Source organism: Bactrocera tryoni, chromosome 2 (assembly GCF_016617805.1).
Source record: "Bactrocera tryoni isolate S06 chromosome 2, CSIRO_BtryS06_freeze2, whole genome shotgun sequence".
Lineage (NCBI taxonomy): Eukaryota > Metazoa > Arthropoda > Insecta > Diptera > Tephritidae > Bactrocera > Bactrocera tryoni.
In genome coordinates, this window is record NC_052500.1 from 83,723,354 (window position 1) to 83,744,219 (window position 20,866).

General features: G+C 39.8%; 4 protein-coding genes across 4 annotated transcripts; 3 read left to right on the forward strand and 1 right to left on the reverse strand.

Moving 5' to 3' along the window:
- Positions 1–1,700: 1,700 nt before the first annotated feature.
- Positions 1,701–5,506, reverse strand: LOC120768104 (platelet endothelial aggregation receptor 1). Its single transcript, XM_040094650.1, has 3 exons — positions 4,823–5,506; positions 2,001–2,546; positions 1,701–1,923 (listed from the first exon to the last, which is right to left on the reverse strand). Exons 1-3 carry the CDS (start codon positions 5,227–5,229, stop codon positions 1,827–1,829), a joined length of 1,050 nt encoding a protein of 349 aa, XP_039950584.1. The 5' UTR covers positions 5,230–5,506; the 3' UTR covers positions 1,701–1,826.
- Positions 5,507–8,318: 2,812 nt separating this feature from the next.
- On the forward strand, positions 8,319–10,225 carry LOC120768101 (myrosinase 1-like). The gene is made up of 6 exons (XM_040094646.1): positions 8,319–8,347; positions 8,408–8,678; positions 8,764–9,297; positions 9,375–9,709; positions 9,827–10,033; positions 10,102–10,225. The coding sequence occupies exons 1-6, from the start codon at positions 8,319–8,321 to the stop codon at positions 10,223–10,225; spliced, it is 1,500 nt and encodes a 499-aa protein (XP_039950580.1).
- A 1,435-nt stretch (positions 10,226–11,660) lies between these two features.
- On the forward strand, positions 11,661–13,255 carry LOC120768103 (tenascin). Its single transcript, XM_040094649.1, has 4 exons — positions 11,661–11,951; positions 12,024–12,584; positions 12,639–12,836; positions 12,894–13,255. Exons 1-4 carry the CDS (start codon positions 11,758–11,760, stop codon positions 13,183–13,185), a joined length of 1,245 nt encoding a protein of 414 aa, XP_039950583.1. The 5' UTR covers positions 11,661–11,757; the 3' UTR covers positions 13,186–13,255.
- Positions 13,256–14,729: 1,474 nt separating this feature from the next.
- On the forward strand, positions 14,730–16,114 carry LOC120768109 (platelet endothelial aggregation receptor 1). The gene is made up of 2 exons (XM_040094655.1): positions 14,730–15,226; positions 15,378–16,114. Exons 1-2 carry the CDS (start codon positions 15,063–15,065, stop codon positions 15,577–15,579), a joined length of 366 nt encoding a protein of 121 aa, XP_039950589.1. The 5' UTR covers positions 14,730–15,062; the 3' UTR covers positions 15,580–16,114.
- The last annotated feature ends 4,752 nt before the right edge of the window (positions 16,115–20,866 follow it).

Here is a 20,866-nt window from a genome sequence, read left to right on the forward strand (position 1 = left end):
TATACAACAACACTTGAGGAGAATTTCGAAAGTTGTATCTTCTTTTTTTCTTGTAATTAATTATTAATTTTAGAGGGAAATTATAATTTCATGGAACTTCTATCACATTTCAAGTAAATCGAATAGTGTCCCCTGGAAATATGAAACGTTTTCATGCTTTATTTTACTTACAATAATTCACGATAACTTTTATTGCAGAAATACAGGGTGTGTAAATATGTGTTCTTGTCAAAAAAAAAGACAAGAAAAACCGTTAACTTTGCTTGCACCGAATTTATAATACTCTTCACAAACACAAAGCATGCCTTACAACAACTTTAATCAGCCGTTTTGTATGACAGCTATAGGCTATAGTGACTTCATCTGAATGACTTCTTCCGAGATTGCACCATTGCCTCAGGTAATAAGTAATGCCAAATTTCTTGAAGATATCGCGTCAAACGAAAAAGATTGTATGGCTAATATATGCTATAGTGATCCAATTTGAACAATTTCCTCGGAGATTGTACCATTGCCTTAGCCAGTAATCCATAGTAAATTGCTTGAAGATATTGCGTCAATTAAAAAAGTTGTCCAGACAATCACTTGATACCGAGTGTTCAGCTTGCATGGCCGATATCATCATTTCTAGTGCAAAATTTCGAATCGATATCTTCAAATCTGTAGGGCTGGTTCGCATATATACATATGTACAGACAAATAGAAGTACAAACAAATGGATATGGCTAAAATGACTAAGCTCGTCACGCTGATTATTAAAATATACATTCGGAGAGCCTTCATTCTGAGAGCTAGAGCTACAAGCATCGTTGCGCTATTTCCAAGTATTGAAGGCGTCACGGAAGGCATTCTCCGGAATAACCTTGTGAGCCGAGGTGCATGCTGCTTGGGTACCCTCTGTCGTCTCAAAATACTTGGTTTTCATCGGCCTTTTCAGGCAAGGACACAAAAAAGTACGGGAGGGACACATCTTTAGAATGACTACGGAAGCGTTGAGATGCCGGCCTTGGTTAGGTAGCTGTTGACAAGATAGGTGGTGTGAGACGGAGCGTTGAAGTGGTGCAACTTCCAATCGGCTGCGATGTCTTGTCGGACTCTATTGACCCTTTGTTTGAGTCTCTTGAGGACTTCCACGTAAAACTTGGCGTTGACGATTTGTCCAGGAGGAACAAATTCATGGTGGATGGGAAAGACAATGAGCATCGTCTTCACTTGGATTTTCTCATTCTTCCGCACTTCACCAGTAACCTCTTCTTGGCCTTCCAAAACGACCTGGAGCCACCGAAACACACCACTTCTTGCTAAAGCAACACCTGGGTAAGCCTGCTTGATCATATAAAACGTCTCTGTTGCAAATTTTTTCAAACGAACGCTGCATTTTCGGCCTGCACCGCTCACAGAAACACTTTACTCGAAAATGTTTGTCCTGACTCTCTAGGTGCTCGGAGACAACTGACAGCTCGTTCGTTAGCTAGGAACGCCCTCTACCGAATCCAGTTGGTGCGCGCACGCTCCGAAGTACAGTCGAGGCGGAAGAAAATCAGTCCTATTACTTTCCAGACACACACTGTATGACGCAATATCTTCTGTATTCGAAAATAATGCTTTGGCTTCCTCAATTAAAGTAAGGGATAATTTTAAGCCCAGCAATGGAGCAATTTTTGGTATTTCATAGAGTGCGGGCACAAATTTTTGCGAGGATTAGGATTAATATTTTATATTTATTATAATAATTTTAACGTGTTTATAATTACTATCACAAGACAACTAAGTTTATCACACCTATACCCACAAAACTAAGGAAATATGCTAGCATGTTACTAAAACTAATTGGGCACACATTGTGTCGAGCGTTCATGATATGTAAACCCGGGATTGCAGATGCAGCGATTGTTGCTATAGCAAATGCCATTGTCGCATTTCCTAAAAGGATAAAATTGGAATTATTTTGCAGAGAATATAGTGTATGTGTTGGTTGAAACTTTTTCTTCGGTACTCACTGATAACATTCGCGCTGGCACACACCATCCTTGAGTTCATAGCCCGGTGTACAGTAGCATAGGTTCGGCTCACGGCACTCGCCACCCTCACCGCAATCCGGATCGCATGCTGCCACACAGCCATCATTTGTTAGTTGGTAACCCTTCGCACAGCCACACACCTCGGGTTCGGTGCAATTGTGACGCGGATTCATGCCACAGCCGTTGCTGCAAATGGGTCGACAAAATTTGCGCGTCTCATCCAACTTAAAGCCGGCGTCACACTGGCAGGTGCCATCAAGAAAGCAGCGTCCGTTCAGACAACCCAACGGACAGGCGAACACACAATCGCCATTATCGTTGGCGACGAAATTGTCGAAGCATTCGCATACATTGGGCGCAATACAGCGTCCGTTGCGACAATTCTCACACAGCGGCTGGCAGAGTGTGTTGCCGCGCCAACGTAATGGCGCATAGCCAGCGCAGCAGACTAGAAGTTTTTGCTGTTGATTGCGTTGATCCAATTGAATGCGTTGCGCATGCGGATATTTGTTGATCAGCTCCACGCTGGAATGACATGACGGTGAATAATACGATTAATATTGGTACAAAATGTTATAGAAACGAAAGTTCGTTCCCTTTCGGGGTTTCGAAAGTTTTCAGATAGGTTTATGGAATGCAATCTAATTCAGAGTAGTGACTTTCCACTCTGATAGCAACGCGGCGATACTACTTGTAGCTTTAACCTCACTAGTCATTCCAAGCTGGTTAAGGAAGGGCTAACCTCATTATCAATATCTTTGCGTCACCTTATGTTAAGACTAGTATGTGTGGCAGGTCACAGCGGAATCGCAGGTAACTGCAAAGCTGACGAGCTGGCAAAGAAAGGCACCTCGCCCTGCTATCAACACAATGACCACGATTCGTTGCTCCGCTGTCTTTAAGCGTTCTACTACAGGATATCTGGGTTTTGCAGGTGCTTGTCTGGGACTGGACTACCATCACTTCGTATGTTGTCGCCAGATATGGATGCCAACTGTAGGAGTTGTTTAAAGAAGATTAGGTACAAAAAACTCAACACTTTCTGCTTAATTGTTCCATTTTTTCGAGATCCAAAAATTAAACATTGAGTCGTCACTTTCAAATATACCACTGCGCCTATTGGAATATACCATAAATTAAATACCTAAACAGATTCGTTTTGACGGCAGGGCATTTTGGCGAAATATTGGGTAGTCGAAAAAGTATTTTCGTATTTGTTAATAGATGTCTTTGCATTCGTATATCTCGCGTACTACTAATCACATTGTGTCATGCCATATAGTGTTGGAAAGGTGAGATCTTAAGCTTCATTTAACCAAAAACTTAAAAAAAATTAAATTCGAGGAAGTTGAAAAAAAGTTACAGCTGTTGAAAAATGAGTGAAAATAGTGAAGAAATTCGCTAAATTTTGAAATTTTTGTATAAAAAAGTGAAGAATGGAGTGTAGCACAATCATGGTTCGCTTGCTTCCGTTTTGAAAATTTCGATGTGAATGATGCACATCGCTCTGGTCGACCAATCGTTGAAAAATTCGACGAAATTATTGAAAAGATTGACAAGAACCGTCACATAAGCAGCCATGACATCGCTAAGGTACTTAAAATTTATCAACAAATGGTTTTAAATCATTTAAAAAAGGGTGGCTACAAAAAGAAGCTCGATGTTTGGGTACCACATGAATTGTCTGTGAAAAATTTAGTGGAGCGAATTAACATCTACGATTCTTTGCTGAAACGAAATGAAACCGAACCATTTCTGAAGCGAATGGTAACAGGAGACGAAGAATGGATCAAATAAGACAATAATGTGCGAAAAAGATCATGGTCCAAGCGTGGTGACGCTCAACAAATAGTCGCAAAGTCAGGATTGACGCCTCGAAAGGTTATGCTGAGTGTTTGGTGAGATTGGAAAGGAATCATTCACTATGAGCTGCTCCAACCTGGTCGAAGGATTGATTCTACATTTCACCCTCAACAACTGACGATATTGAAGCAAGCAATCGAAAAAAAGACGGCCAGAACTGATCAACAGAAAGAGCTTCGTCTTCAAACAGGACAACGCTAGACAGAGACGCTAGAGAGCTTTGCTGGAAAGCTTTCATGCATACACCATATAGCCTTGACCTTGCATCATCGGACTATTATTTGTTTCGGTCAATGCAGAACTCCTTTAATGGAATAAAGTTGGCTTCAAGAGAAGCCTGGGAAAATTACTTGCCGCAGCTTTCGCCGAGAGACCATAAAGTTTTGCACTGATGGAATAATGTGTCTAGCGGAAGAAGGGCAAAAAGTAGTCGACCAAAATGGTACATATTTTATTTGGTTCACTAAATATAAAAAAAAGAAGTTACAGTTTGATTAGAAATACGAAAAGACTTTTTCGACTACCCAATATCAATACATGAGATTCAAAAGAGAACAACCTCAATAACTAGTTTAACCGAATTAATTAGTTTAAATGGAGTTTCGTTTATTTAAGAGGGTTCTGAAGAAGACTAAAAAGAAGTTTTGTATGCACGAGTACGATTTTAGTTTTGTTGTACCAATAATACATAATTTGTGGTGACAGAGATCTAAATACGATATCAATCCTTAATTATCATTTACAAAGAGAGCATAAAATAATGCCGAACCTTTCGAATTAAATACCGAAAACCACTGACTATTGATTACATCATCTCCTCAAGCAAAACAAGCAAGTTTCTAAGATTAGCCCAATCACCAAATCAACTCATGACCTTCAAGTATTTACTGTAGTAAAAGTGATTTCCAATAAAGTATTGACAGACCCACAGTACTTACGGTACCCAAATATGGCACTTGTTTTTCTCCGATGTCATTTCAATGGGTGGCACCTGACTTCTCGTCTGCTTCTCTAGACGCTGTTGTTGTTTCCGCAGTTGACGGCGCGGCAGCTGCTCTGCACCCGGTGTTGCCAACTGCCGATTACCATACTGATAATTTACATCATTCTCATTGAACTGTTTGCGTGCAGTATCTCTACCGCGATAGGAAGAGCGCTGATACGGCGACACATCATTTGATGCATCGTCCGCATTACGGGAGTCAACAGTGTAACCGCCGTAAGGCTGACGTTGCTGACGATGATGATGCTGGCTTTCAGCATTGCCGACAATTACAACAAAGTGTAGACACAACAACACCAAGAAGCACAAACTGAATTGTTTACTAGAGAAAACTGTTGTCATGATGGCGTAAAATATATGAAACGTATATGTAACTGATGTGACACGTTCGATCACTTTTTTATTTTTCCAGACTTATCTGGCTTGACTCCGAATTTTGGCTTGCTTGCACATATATTTTAAACTGTTATTGTTTTTTTATTTTTAATTTTAACTTGATTTTCTTGTTGTTGTTTTTTCCGAAATAAGCCTTGTTTTTTGGATGCTCGAGCACTCTAAGTAAGTTTTACAGAATATTTTTGATTGCGCACCCAAAATGATTTGCTGTACTCGCGCTCCGTGCGAATAATCCATACTAAAAGTTAGTTGAGCAAATATTATGCGAATCGGCGGGCTGGTTAACTACAAACACTGAGCAATAGTGTTGCCGCAGTTCGTCTTTGCCCCCATGTCCGTCGGCTAAGCATTTCTTTTCGCTCATTTCGTGGCGTTTGAACTTTTTGTTTTGTAGGAAGTGCGCAAGCTGACGTTGGCCCTCTGAAAGGTCTTTCACAGCATCGCTTATCAATATTGGAAGCCTATTTGCATGTATGTGTTGCTGCTCGCTAGAGTTATTAATGAGCTTTGTTGTTTTATATTTTTGTTTTCGTTTTTTTTTTACCCTTACTAATGTTCAATCTCATAGCACTAGCATTGAATTATTTATGGAGACTTTCGAAAAAAAAAAAAACAAAAAGTTTCCATCAACCGATAACTATCTAAGTGATTTTTTTTAATATTTAAAAATTTATATATTTTGTAAAATTTGAGAAAAAGATTAGAAAGCGTTCCATATTTTATTTTTAGAAAACGAATATTAATAGAATTTGGCGATTTATTCGTAAAGTAGGGGGATGTTTATTTTATAAAATGGTAGGCTATATATGTATGTATATAGATATTGGGATCGGTAAAGTAATAATATTTTTATTCAACATAGTTTCCTTCAAGGGTAATACATTGATTATAGCGACCATCAACTTTTCGATAACATTTTGCTTCAAAATAGGCCCCAGCTTTGCGATCACCTGTTCATTCGACGAAAGTTTCTTCCCAGCGAGTATCTGGGATCTGAGAACAGGAAACAGTCACTGGGACCAGATCTGCAGAATACGGTGGATGCGGAAACAATTCGAATCCCATTTGTTTCCTATAATTTTCACTGACTTGTGACGCGGTGTATTTTCTTGGTGAAACAGCACTTTCTTTTCCTTCAAATGCGACCGTTTTTCGGCGATTTCCTTTAAACGCTCTGAAATAATCGCAGTATCAATAGCTTTTTTCAAGGTAGTCAATAAAAATTATTCCTTGCGAAATATAGACCAGTGATCCAAAATTGTATTGTTGACATTTTTGATTTTTTCGTCGGTATACTTGTACGTAACTACCTTTTTAGGGCGCCCAATGCCTTCATCGTCCACGGTGGTCCTTTTGCCTTGTCAAACTTAATAAACCATTTTTCAACGAAATTCCTTTCTACACATTTTTTTTCATAATAACAAAAGTTGAATAAATTCAGAAACTAAAGATCCGATAGCTGTCAAATTTTTACACGCGCCTATTAAAGATTGGGGCTAACTAAAAATCATACGAGTTTAATTATATTACAGCCATTTATCTGTTAATAAACAATTAGTACAGAATTTGTACGGAAAGTAATAGGACTGATTTTCTTTCGTCGCCACTGTACTTCACTGTACCGACTGGATTCGGTAGAAGGCGTTCCTAGCTAACGAACGATCGACTGCTCAGTTGTCTCCGAGCACCTGGAGAATCAGGACAAACATTTTCGCGCGACGTGTTTCTGTGAGTGGTGCAAGCCGAAAATGCAGCGTTCGTTAGAGGAGATGTACGCGATTAAATCCTGTGTGAAACTTGGTAAATCTGCATCAGAGACGTTTGATATGATCCATATGATTACCCAGAAGTTGCTTTAGCAAGTAGTGGTGTGTTTCGGTAGCTCCAGGCCTTTTTGGAGGGTCGGGAAAAGGTCGCGGCTGAAGGCCGGAAAAATGAGCAATTCCAAAGTGAAAACAATGCTCATTGTCTTTTTTGACATCAAAGGCATCAAAGGCAAACAAAGGGTCAATCGGGTCCGACAAGACATCACAGCCGATTAGAAGTTGCACCACGACAACGTCCTGGATCACACCGCCCTTCTTGTGAACAGCTATCTAACCAAGATCGGCATCCCAACACTTCCGCAGCTGCCCTACAACCCAGGTGTTGCCCCCAGACTTTTTTTGTTTCCATGCCTGAAAAGGCCGATGAAAAGTAAGCATTTTGAGGCGACAGAGGGGGTCCAAGCAGCAAGCATCTCGGCTCTTAAGGCTATTCCGGAGAATGCCTTCGGAGACGCCTTCAATATTTGGAAATCTCACTGGCAGCGCTGCATCGACGCAGAAGATGCCTATTTTGAAAGTTTATAAAGAAATGTAACGATTGGTTCAATAATTTTTTTAATTGAAGCAATTCTATTACTTTCCGTACAAATCCTGTATTTTTTTTTTTAAATTGATAGTTTGACGGAGAATAACTCGTAAACGCTTAATTTAATCCAAACTGAAACGGAATATTTCTCAAGTAGTTGGAAGCGAGATATGAATTTTAATCTGAAAATAAGTAAACTCAAGAGCTCATGCTTGGAGAGGTTTTCTTAGAGGTTGCTTTTTAGCCCACCCTAATATATATATATGCATCTGTATGTGGAATATTCGTTATTATGACACAACTGAAGATTTATTAGAATAAAGTTCAGGTTGAAGCACAAGAAATAACAGTAATATACAACTCAGTGCACCGATCCTATTGAATACACACATATATCCAATTACGTGTTTACCGTTACCTATTCATTTACAACGGTACAATGATCTTTTCTATCGCGCAGCGGCGAAGTGTCGAAAACCTTTGAGGGCATTCACTTTTATTATTGGCACAGTGCACTTTTTATCAATCTCACACAAAATTTTATAAATTGGCATTTCCAAAATTTCTTTATCACTGGCTGGTCAGTATTCAAACCAGTTCACTCAATCAACCCAAATTGAAAAGACAACAATACTGCTGTTAAAAATCATAGAATAATTGTAATTGAAGAAAATTTTTGCGTAATGAAAGCCATATTCGTCCTTACGCTGTGGTAAGTACAGAAATTGAAACACGTGTTGCAACTACTAAAGTGTTTGTCGTACTCTTGCAGCCTGCTGTTGCACGGCAGTATGTGCAGCGAGCGATGTCAGCACCAACACAAAGGCGGTAACGAGCGCTTTCCTAAAGACTTCGCCTTTGGCGTTTCGACTGCCGCTTACCAAATAGAAGGCGCGTGGAATGAAGACGGCAAAGGACTCTCCATTTGGGATACATACACGCATGCGCATCCGGAGCGTATACGGGATCGCACCAATGGTGATGTGGCGGCGGAATCTTACTATCGTTTTGAGCAAGATTTAGCGGCGCTGAAAAAACTCAATGTATGTTAGATATTTTGAAGAAAACACCATTGAAATTTATCCATTAAATTAATATAATTTTCCTGCACGTTTTGCTACGTTAAAGGTCAACTTCTATCGCTTTTCGTTCTCATGGCCCCGCTTATTGCCCAACGCAGATACTACGGTGATAAATCAAAAGGGCATTGACTACTACAACATGATGATAAACAAGCTGTTGGCGAATAACATTGAACCCATGGTGACGATGTTTCATTGTGACCTCCCGGAGGCGCTCAACCAGTTCGGCGGCTTCACGAACGCTATTATTATAAAGTACTTCCGTTATTACGCTGAGTTCCTATTCGAAACTTTTGGTGATCGCGTCAAGAAGTGGATCACTTTCAATGAACCCTTCGATTACTGCGTTTTGGGCTATGGCAAATCGTACTTTCCGCCACTGGTGCATTCCCCCGGTGTTGCCGACTACCTCTGCATGGATAATACATTGCGCGCTCATGCCGCTGCTTACCGCGCCTACAGAGCGAACTATTTCCAGAGGCAAGGCGGTAAAATAGGCATCACCATAAGCAGTCGTTTCTACTACGCGCAGCATAAGAGTGGCGATGAAGACGTCGTTGACCGCGCCATGCAGTACTCGGTGAGTGAAAGGCAAAAGAAAGCAGTTTTTGAAGCCTTGCGCATCGGAGTTCCTACTTAAAATTCTATTATTTACAGCTTGGTTGGCTGGCCAATCCCATTTTCGGCAAGACTGGCAATTATCCTCAACTCATATTGGACGATATTAGAAACAATAGCTTAAGCGAAGGTCTATCCTGGTCGCGCTTGCCGCCGTTTAATGAATTCTGGTCTAAGGTCATTAGAGGTGCTGGCGACTTTCTGGGACTCAATTATTACACTTCACGTTATGCTACACTCACTAAGACTCCCGCGGGCGAGATACCTTCTTGGGAATATGACTCGCAACTTCAATATTCTGTTGATGATAAGTGGAAGCAAGGCAACTCTAATTGGTTATATTGCGTGCCACAAGGACTCGAAGACATTCTAAAGTAAGCAGAGGATTGTATAAATAATGAATTTACGTATATAAATTTTCTGAAGAGGAGCTCTTCATTTTAGCAGCATGTTTTGTTCTTTCTTATAACACTAAATAACATCTTTCGTAGGTGGATCCGCGACCACTATGATAACGTCGAGGTCTTCATAACGGAGAATGGTTGGTCAGACTATGGTCAGTTGGAGGACACAGAACGCGTCGATTTCCTGCAGGCTCACTTGCAAGCGGTGCTAAATGCTGTCAATGATGGCTGCAAGGTCACACATTACTCACACTGGAGTTTAATCGATAATTTCGAGTGGAACATGGGCTATACGTAAGGCGAGCTAAATATTTGTACTTTAAATTTTTAACTCACTTCTTGGTTTTTGATTTGAATTTCAGTCAGAAGTATGGTCTCTATTATTTGAATATGACGAGCCCAAATAAGGATCGCATAGCTAAGAAGTCTGCATCATATTACAGAAGCGTGATCGATGGTAGAAAAATATTACATAGTCTAAATTAAATAAGAAAACCAAAGTATTCATTCTACATATACAATAACAAATTATATGCCCAAAAATAAATGCCTCGTAGGCAACTGTTAAAATAAGCAGTTTTTTTTATAGACCTATCAAACATTTTTAGTAGTTCAATAACTCAAAAATAATGAAAGATCTTAAGCACTAAATGTTAAGTTAGATTAGGTCGTGGGATTGATAAAAAATCTAGGAACGAAATTTGTCCATTGTCTAACCTATAATCTTCTAAAAGGTAGGTAGGACATCTGAGCTCACTTTACTTGCTGAGCTCACTGGAGGTCCAAACGTCCAAAGCCAGAACGCAAGTAGACATCGAAGAACCGACTCGACTCCAACCGCCAGAAATTGAGGAGAGGTCACTTCCCCAGCCGTTTCAACGGCTTTGCAGTTTACAGGGATTTCGCTGTGTTTGGGTATCCATACGGGTCTAATATGGAAGAATCTTGAAGCTGCCGGCCTTAACTAGTTTTGAGCTCACAGTTAGGGGGCTGAGTGCCTTGTGGGCAACCACCCTCGCCTGAAACACAAACATAAAGTGGTCTAGTAGTCTGAAACTATAGTTAATGTAGAGTTCCCGACAGATGACTCCACCACCTATTCCCCCCTTAACTTCAATTTGGGGTAGACCTTGTGGAACACCCACAGATGAGGGTTGCTCTTTGACAACGCTACAGCTATTTAGCTTGTGGGATTTGCCCAAGAAGCCTACACCAGACAACGACTCCATAAGACATTATTGGCTTAAGTAGCACCATTTTTAGTGTAAGACCCCACCTCTTCTCGAATCTTCCTCTACAACAGTATAAGGCACAAGATGCCTTTCTAACTTTCCTCCCAATGTTGGGAGACTGGCATCAGGGATTATGTATCCCCTTGTAAATAAAACTAGCTCAATTTTACTTGGATTTATGGCTAATTGATTTCTTTATACCCACTGGGTAATCAAACATACATACATACTCTTGAGTTAGGTCGTCGACGATGTTCAGGAATTTTTCTTCTACCGAAGGAGCTACACCGTCTGCGTAGACTACCAAGAACTAAGCGTTGCTATTAACTCGATTACGAGTTCAAGTATAACTACCCTGAGTTCCGTTTTCATTTCACACCACTGAATAGTAGAAAATACGAAATAGTAAGCATTACTAACACTATCCGAGTCAGTTGCATCTCGCTAATAATGGCTTGGTAAGGCTAACACTACTGTATCTGTATCAGAGATCGACTCTGAGCGATCTAGCTAAATTTGTAAATCTGCCACACTACATTCAAGATGATTGCTCCGACTTTGAACGCTCTGCCTTCTTAGGTAATGCTCTCTATCTCTTCTAGTCTTATGTTTTACCTCAATTCAAGTAAGCGTTGAGTAGTAAATTTAATACTGAGTCGTGGTTTTGTTTTCAGTTCGAAATAGTTGATCAATCGTCTCAGACATTCCCAATAGCCGCGGTCAATAGGCGGTTTTTAATATTGATTCTTCATTTGTTTTTCGTTTCTACTTTGCTTTGTGGAAATTATGTCATTGTTGCGCGCTTTAGCTGTCAACTCGCTCTTATCATTTGCGTTTCTGTTTTGCTTCGTGTACTGTGTACATTTCGAAAAATATTGGACAACAACAACCACCACCGTCAAGCCGTGGCACATACGCCAGCCGGGCCTATCACTGCCGCTGCCCAATAGTCACCCGTCCAAGTGTTCGCGTGAAGTGCCGTGAGTACGACCAATACAGCACAAACTTTGATTAATTTGAATTCTTTCTTATGTCGTCCTCGAATGTTCCAGCGCGGTATTCTTCCAGTTCGAGAAGGACGTGCAAGTGGTGGGCAACAGTACAAACAGTATTTATTTCAATGTCATAGAGGAGTGCTGCAAGGGTTATAAGCGCTATGACTTCGACTGGAATCGGTGCGTGCCGGATTGCGGCAACAAATGTCTGGCCAATGGTTTTTGCTTGGATGGCGGCATTTGCAAATGTTTTGACGAATTCGTGCAGAATCATCGCAATGTCTGCATACCGACTTGTCCGCTTGGCTGTCCGCATGGTCAGTGTTACCTGAATGGCACGTGTATTTGCGAGGCAGGCTACGAGTTGGATCCGACACGAAAGTATTGCATGCCGCGCTGTGAAGCCAGTTGTGCGCGCAATGAGATCTGCGTCGAGCCGAATAAGTGCGATTGTGCCGAGGGATATACGCGAGCGCTGCCACCCAGCACTATGGGCTGTCAACCCATTTGCATACCAGATTGTGGTTTTGGGCACTGCGTGGCGCCAAATGAGTGCGAGTGCTTCCGTGGCTATCAAAAGCGTGAGAACCGCACCTCTTGTGAGAGTAACTGTTATATGTAAGTGCTGAGCTTAACTCTCAGAACCACTGCTCTAAAATGTATTACATACAGGCGCTGCGAGAATGGCTTCTGTGTGAATCACACCACCTGTATTTGCCAGAACGGTTACCGCTACGATCAAAATACGAGCTCTTGCCTGCCCATTTGTAGCGAAGACTGCGAAAACGGCATCTGCATCTCGCCTGGCGTATGCCGTTGCTTCAATGGTTATGTGCGTCGCGGTCCAAAGTGCGATGGTGTGTGCGAGGAGTAAGATTGGTAAAATGCTTTCACATGTATACAGTATAATTACACCCTTATTCACAGAGGCTGCGGCTTTTATGGCAAATGCATAGCACCGAACGTTTGCGGTTGTTCTCTTGTTGAGGGTCCCGTACGCAACTTTCAACGCTGTGCGCATGGAAACTGCAATTCCAAAGGTCGCTGTCGCTGCAAGGAGGGCTTCGTACGTTTCATCGATCAGTGCATGGAGCCGGATAAGGTGACCACTTATGCATCTATGCGGCCCAGCCGACTGAATCAGACACTGCTGCTGGAGTTCAATATGCTGATCGGCAGGCATTTCATGTTTCCTTTTCAAATTCCGCCCGTCTATTGAGAGATATACTTTGTAAAGGGTTTATGTAAAATATAAAATGTATAGCTATTTTCTTATTCCAAATTCAAAATATTTAGTATTCAAAAATAATATTCAAAGGTTTGGAACGGGTGGCAACTAAATAATATAAATATGGCAGTTGAAGATATCTTTGCAGATTTTTCGGGGAAACTTTTTGCCTTTACACAAACATGAAATTTCAATTATTAAATTAGATCGTAGGGTTGATCCAAATTCCGATCTGATAAAGGCGGTCTCACTTAAAGTCGGTCACCAAATCCCCATAGATCAACGAAGACATGTGAGATTACCAGAAATGTAATATCAATCCCAGCCGCTTCCCTAGGTTCCCCAAAGATATGTCTATATTTCAATCTCAGTCTGATAAAAGCCAAGCAACAGAGTTTTAACTATTTCAACTTGCCTTCCTCCATGAGACTTTGGCAAAGAGATTGAACATCGTCTTGTCAGAACCCTTACAATTGCGAAAAGATTGACATTGCTGAGAGCAAGTACATCAGAAGACCTCTTACAGTTCACCCTGTGCCAAAAGGATCTTGCTGTCGCACTGCTTCTGGTTGTTAACAAGCTCTGGCCGAGCTCACTGGAGATCCATACATTCAGCGCTGGAACGCAAGAGGGCATAGATCGCAAATCGACTCGCCTCCAATCGGATGAAATTGAGGTAATAGTGCCATATAAAACCAGCAATTTTATTTGCATTTATGGATAACCCATTTCTTTGGTTACCATTTTAAGATATCCTTGGATGAGATTGTAGGCGACGTTGAGGAATTTTTCGTTACCAAAAGAACTCCATCGTCAGCGTACGCATTCACTTTATGTTCCAGAAAAGGACGCCACTTCGCGCATTCTCTATTTACTATTCGAATTGTCCATGCACTTTCCCAATCCGTTACAACCGTTCTGTCACAAAAGAAACTATAGATGACAGTTTAGCTTCGACCTAATTAGAATACAATACTAAGAACTTGTTTAGATCTCCAATAATCGCCTCGACCATACGTTGTCGCAGGCCGTTGTTTAAAAGTCTTTCAACTTGGCTGGGGATAGCGTACTGAGTCAGTAGGTACAAGCAAATGTTCAGTAGTCAAGTCGTCTACTTTTAGGCGCAAGATCGCAAATAAATAATTTGCGATACAAAAAGTGAATTTTTAGGCACGTATGTAATGTTAGGCACTAATATTGGTGCAAGATAGTGCATTTCCATTATATACACACGTATTTATATAAGGAACTATAAAGTATAATTTTTAAGCTACGCACACATACATTACTTCTACTTACGTGAGCAAGGCCTTACAATAAAAATTGCTGCAGTTAATTGTAATATCGTTAGAAGCATCAGTGTCATGATCTTTCGTATCACTGAACTCGCGCAAAATTGGGTTAGTTGGGTTAGGTGTTAGATTATGCTCACTCTTCATAATTCATAGCCGCCTATGCGTGCTCTCATGCAAAGCGCTCTCGTCTTTTGTAGTGAACACTTTTACATTTGAGTGCGGAAAATCGAATATAGAAATTTTTATCAGCTGCTGTCTTATCAGCGCCACAACCGGCGCCATATGTGGACTTTCTTTGCGCTAAGAGTAAAAATTTTAAAAATTATGCGAAGAAAGAATGAGAACTGTCGAAGCAAGGCATAAGTGGAGAAAGATTCAGAAAGCTGCAAAGTGAACTCTGAAGAAAACTGGAGGAAAAGCGTTTGAAGAGCAGACAACAACGGGCAACAGCGCGACGCGTTTAGTTCTAAAAAGAAAGCCATGCGCTGCGGTTTATTAAGAGATAATCATATTCATAGAAACAAATAATTTCTTATTATTAAAGTATTTATTAGAAATTTTTACTCATCAGCCATGAACTTTAATATGCTTGCATTGCTGGTGGTGCTCCACACAACACTGCTGTCGTACGTGGTGAATTGCCAATTCTGGAGGCTAAACAGTCCAAGTGACCGCGATAATTTCATTTTGGAAACCAAATCGCTTATGGCATCCGGCATATGCTATAAGGAAGTGCTGTGAGTGAAGATCAATTGTACTTATTAAGTGATAAAACCACTATACTGCTGTTGGCTGATAATAGTTTAGTTCAATAAATAAAAACTAGCTATTTACCTAAAAAAACTTCACATTCATTTGTGTTGTAATTAAAATATTTCCACATTACAGCGGCGAAGCCAGCGAGCCCACCTTGAAGCTGCAAACGATCTCCTATTGCTGTCCTGGCTACCGGCGCGACTTGCAGTCGTCGGCAATGCATTGCGAACCCATCTGCTCGGAGGATTGCACGAACGGCATCTGCACGGCGCCCGATGTTTGCGAGTGTTATCCGGGCTATACACGCGCCGGCGGTCGCTGCGAGGAACAGTGAACTGAGAGGACAGATATTTTTAAGTATTAAACTTAGAATAGAATCAGACACTAGAAGCCGAAAAAGATTGAGATTTTATTGTATTAAGGCACGAATTGCATGCAAGAGCTTTAAGAAAGACTTCATGAAAGCTTTAAGTGCAGGGAACGCATAAAATTCTCTACCAAAGAAATGGATTACATTGTTTGATCATTTAAGGGTTACATAGTGTAAATGTAGAAGCAAATCATAATTTCAAAAAAGTTGTGTTAATATTAAATTCAATTTTACTAAAACTAAGTACTTCTAAGTCGATGAAATATAAAAAACGGCGAATTTTGTATAAAAATTGGTTAGAAGAATTCAATTATTTAAATTTTTTTTAATTTTAGTCTTTTATATTATTATTCGGACTGGTCCATTTAAACTGCGAGCGTAAACCGAATCAATAAAAAAATTAAAAATGGATTTTTAATAATCTTTTTTATCTCTGCATCCCAATTAGTTAATAATGTATTTGTTTATAATGTCTGGCAAAAAGAGCAAAAATTAACAAGGAGTAGGCTTTAAATTTCCAATAAAATTACGAGTCGTTGAATATCTTGCAGAAAACCTTCAGTAATGGATGTCATCGAAAACTTGTCTCTCCGGAGAAAGGGAAGTCGGCACGGGAGTATACTCCGATGATCTGGACATTTCTTTCTCTATCCGCCTACCAAACTCGGCTAGTATCTTTCAAGCGGAAGTACTGGGCATAGGAAAGCCTTCGAAGCTCTACTGAATAACTACGAGAAGATACATAAAGCAACAATATACATGGATAGCCAGGTGGCTCTTCTGGCCTAGTCGTCGCCCAAGACTAATTCCAGCATAGTCCCTAACTGCAAGAAGGCACTGAGTTCACTAGAAGACAAGCTTCACCTAGACTTGATCTGGGTTTATGGAAAAGGAAGGAACTTCTCTAAACAAATCTGAGGCAGAGCTAATACCAAGCCCGCTAGGGTCGATCAGGATAGAGCTCAATACACAATTTCAACAATTAACAAATAACAGATGAAAAAATATAACAAAATGCAATACAACTAAACAGTTATGACCAAAATATGACAAGAAAAAAACTAACCACTTATTAAATAGGTCCAGGAAAAGTATCTATAGACTAACTGCTACCATAACTAGGCATTGGCTATTTGGAGAACATGCGTCCAAACGGGTATGCCCTACAACAGCATCTGCCGAGACTGCGAACTAGTCGGGAATGAGGAAACAATTTTCCACTTTCTCTGTAAATGCCCAGCCATATTGCAGATCGAACACTGAACACTTGAAATCCATCAAGCACCAAACCTTGAATGGATGTCTAAAAACAGCATACCGGACATTAGTAGCTTCATCGAAACCATAAAATGGTTTGAACGAGAAGGTGCAACGTGATAGCAATAATAAAAAGGTCTACGAATAGTGCATCGAAATGGCACAGCTAGTACTAATTGAGCCCGAAATACAACAGGGCTACACTCCTACCTACCTAACTATTTCGAAAAAGTTAAAGAAACTGTGCATGAAAAACGACATTTTGGCATCAGAGCGATAGCAAAGTATCTCGAGAAACAAAGCTTATTGATCAACCTGAACCATTAACCATTTTGGTTAATGTTTTGGGTATAAAACGGGTCGATTCTAGACTTGTACGAAAAGAGAATTTCCATTATAAAAACATAAAGCTATTGTCAATCCGGGTCAAATTTGATCAGTTGGTACATATAAGTACATATAAGTACGTATGTACACCTTGAAAATAACTGGCGTCAAAATCAAACAACTCGCAGTATACCATGTTTGCTTACAGTGAACTCAAGAAAATAAATATCTTTGGTACAGCAAGCTGACATTTAATATAAACAGCGGTTAACTCATGGAATATACTTGCTTTCTTGCATATACATATGTATGCATGTTCTCGTGTTCGTGTACTGACATTGATGCTTATATTATATATGTATGTAAGTGACTTTAATCCATATGAGCGCCTTTTGGGTTAATGAGATAAGAATTTATAAACTTACTAACAACAAAAACACATGTGTAACAAACAATAATTGCACAGTGTGGACAAAATGTGGAGGCAAATTTAGTCGACAACAAAACCAACACAAAGTCTACATAGAGTCTATGTGTCAAAGCGAAATGCTTGAAGAACGCTGGCTGCAAGTACTACAGTAGTATGTGTCTGTGCGCATGCCAAGACCGGTGCTGAGGCGCTTTTCGAAAATGACGTTATCAATAATTCGTGGAAGAACAAGAGAAATATGACAACAAAACAACACACGGGCAACTTAGACAGATTTATGGCTTGATGCTTGATGATGATAGGTTGTATGTCAGATTGTGGGGTGGGAAGAATGTAATAAGGGGATTTTTTGCGAAAAAAAATGTCAGTAAGATATAACACCAAAAATCTTTTATTTAAGAGAATTTAGATGAAACAATAAAACTGATTTCAAATAAAGCATGAATAATTTAAAAAAAATATAGAAAATTGGGTTTGCCATATCATTGAAATTCTTTATTGCTGTGAAAGTACGTTCGATGGCATTATGTATGGAATTCGATTTCTTTTGCATGCCCACCACGGGCAAGCTTGCAGAAGTCCAAACGCTGAACCGAATTTTCGACGGTTTTCAAGCATAAATCAGCCGATACTGCTGCAATTTCACATTCAATATTTGTACGAAGTTCATCAATCATCGCTGGCTTGATGGCATAGACCATAGACCTGACGCAGGCCCACAGGAAATAGTCTAACGGCGTCAAATCGAATAACAGAGACGCCGCCAGCCAACAAACCGCACCGCAAACCGTAATGTTTTCGGGATACATGACTTATGGGGGAGTTGGTGACTCATGGAGTACGTGTGGATTGCTGCCTGACCAAGACCAAATATTTTGCTTATTGACGAAGCCATTCAGCTAGAAACGAGCTTCATCGTTAAAGATGATTTTTTGATGAAAATCCAGATCATTTTCAAGTTGTTGCTCAGCCAATTCTCGAACATACGACGACCCTGGTGGTCAAGCGGCTTCAGTTCTAGCATTAATTTGATCTTGTAAGGATGTAGGCCAAGATCTTTTCGCAAAATTGAGAACAACGTATGAGAGACTGATTTGGGTCTTCCTCAATTGATGCGCTAGGGGCAACAATATTCTTCACACTACGGCCACTTATTGGTCTCGCTGGCACAGGAACATTTTGTACTGTACTTTGTTTTTTGTAGTCTGTCTTGCCGATCTGACAAGACGATTATGACAACCATAAATTGGTGGCAGCGCTCTTAAGGGGGTATTCTTTAATTTAATTTGTTTATATTTTCAAAGTTTAACTATTCAAGAATATGTGCACAAGAGGATTTTTCAAAATTCAAATTATTTTCGGAGATATAGACATTTTTCTGACCCGGCATCCAAACTGGTTCGGCCGGAATTAATCGAACAAAAGACTTTACGCGAAACTTTAAACGCGTTTTTCTCAAAACTGACTTTTTCGGAACGATACCCACGATTTCTCAGGTTCTACTGGACCGATTTACTTGAAATTTTTATAAAGTCTTCTTTATAGGCTTGTCTATGGTTGGAACTAGCCCAAATTTTTATTTTTTATTATTTTTAAAAAATTCGAAATAGTCAGAAAAAGTGATCCAAAAAAACTTTTTTTTCAGGCAGTCGCCATTTTGTGAAAAAAAAAATTGTTTCCCACTTTTCCGTAGTTCCGGCCATTGCGACATTATTCTAGATTAATAATCTTTTTTGTTTTTGGTTTCAGATAACTAGGAGGGTTGAAATCATGGGTATGGTCACGTGGAAATTTTTAGAGACCCCCCCACTTCGTCAGCTCATAATTTTTGAAATTGTTTACATTTTTTAGTTTCTAATTTTTTTCTGTACTCTACATTAAATTTAAAATTAACAAATAACTTAAAAAAAAAGGATAATAAAAATATTAATTGCCTTTTTTTACGACACTTTAAAAATTACCTGAAACTCATGCTTCTAGACCAGAATACCCCCTTTAAGTTAGGCCACTGACTCCGATTCAAATCTTGATAGTTTCGACTCGTTGTTGGATCGTATATCTTTCCATGATAAAATGGCAAACCTTACTGAAGAGAAATGTCAAAATTGCGGCAAAAGCTATGGCGTCGTTTAGTGTCCCTATCGGTTTGCTTTTGTAGCATCCTTATTGAAAAACCCTGTGCATCCAGATAGGTTAGGTTATATACATATGAGTAGCTTGCTCTACAAACTTAAACGCGATCTTGACCTGGACTGGGTTGAATTGGGTTGAACTGGTTATTTTCACGTGGTCTCTCTATGTACATCTTTTATCAATTGTCAAGAAAACTGCAAAACAGTATTTGCAATTTCCCATGTATTTGTTATAAAGTGTTCTATTCTCTGATATTGCTCAATTGAGCCCTGACGCTGACTGAAGGCAAACAGGTGATCCAGTTTCTCCTCCAGCATAGGTAAAGGTCGGCGCAAAAATACTCTTTCTTCACACACATACTTTAGACTAAAATAAAGTATCTAAAAAACACAACAATTGAACTAGAGTTAGAAGTTGACACATTTACAAAAGAAATTCAAAAGCAGCTTGTGATAATACTCCGCAGATAAAGCAGTTCAAATAACCCTATAGAAATAAAAATCCTGCTGATTAAGAAAAGATAGTTACGACGGAAATGGCAACAAACACGCTCACCACTCGACAAAACCAACCTTAATAAGCCAATAGCTGAATTAAAAGTGGAAATCGCTCACATTAATAATGAGTCACTTAATAAATATTTATCTCAACTATCCGCTGACAAAAAAGATGATTACTCTCTCTGGGAAAGTACCAAATATCCGAAACGCCTAACAACCCAAGCCGCACCTTAAAACTTGCTTCTAATACATGGGCTAGAAGTGATTGTGATAAAGCTCATGCATATGCAAAACACCTAACTGAGACCTTTCGTCCAAATAAGAATAGTGAAATCACGTTCCTCAGTAGTATTCAACAGGTTAATGCAAAAATCCCAGCAATCACCCTTTCTGAACTTGAAAAGAAAATTAAAAAGATTAAAGTTAAGAAAGCAGATGGCTTTGATATAATTACAGCTGAAGCAGTTACTATACAAATGTTTACCGAACCTCACCTAATTGTTCTTCAAAAGTTGCCGAAGTTGTTATGGTTGCAAAGCCAGGAAACGATCGTCATATGGTCTCCTCATATAGACCAATTTCTACACTTCCAAAAATCTCAAAA

Excerpts from the sequence above, each read along its gene's own strand:
- LOC120768104 (XM_040094650.1), bottom strand. The coding sequence starts at position 5,229 with ATGACAACAGTTTTCTCTAGTAAACAATTCAGTTTGTGCTTCTTGGTG. Across the intron at positions 2,547-4,822 it reads AAGTGCCATATTTGGGTACC|CGTGGAGCTGATCAACAAAT; the intron begins GTAAGTACTGTG and ends ATGTCATTCCAG. Across the intron at positions 1,924-2,000 it reads TGCCAGCGCGAATGTTATCA|GAAATGCGACAATGGCATTT; the intron begins GTGAGTACCGAA and ends TTATCCTTTTAG.
- LOC120768101 (XM_040094646.1), top strand. The coding sequence starts at position 8,319 with ATGAAAGCCATATTCGTCCTTACGCTGTG. Across the intron at positions 9,710-9,826 it reads GGACTCGAAGACATTCTAAA|GTGGATCCGCGACCACTATG; the intron begins GTAAGCAGAGGA and ends CATCTTTCGTAG. Across the intron at positions 10,034-10,101 it reads GAGTGGAACATGGGCTATAC|TCAGAAGTATGGTCTCTATT; the intron begins GTAAGGCGAGCT and ends TTTGAATTTCAG.
- LOC120768103 (XM_040094649.1), top strand. The coding sequence starts at position 11,758 with ATGTCATTGTTGCGCGCTTTAGCTGTCAACTCGCTCTTATCATTTGCG. Across the intron at positions 11,952-12,023 it reads AAGTGTTCGCGTGAAGTGCC|CGCGGTATTCTTCCAGTTCG; the intron begins GTGAGTACGACC and ends CGAATGTTCCAG. Across the intron at positions 12,585-12,638 it reads TGTGAGAGTAACTGTTATAT|GCGCTGCGAGAATGGCTTCT; the intron begins GTAAGTGCTGAG and ends TATTACATACAG.
- LOC120768109 (XM_040094655.1), top strand. The coding sequence starts at position 15,063 with ATGAACTTTAATATGCTTGCATTGCTGGTGGTGCTCCACACAACACTG. Across the intron at positions 15,227-15,377 it reads ATATGCTATAAGGAAGTGCT|CGGCGAAGCCAGCGAGCCCA; the intron begins GTGAGTGAAGAT and ends TCCACATTACAG.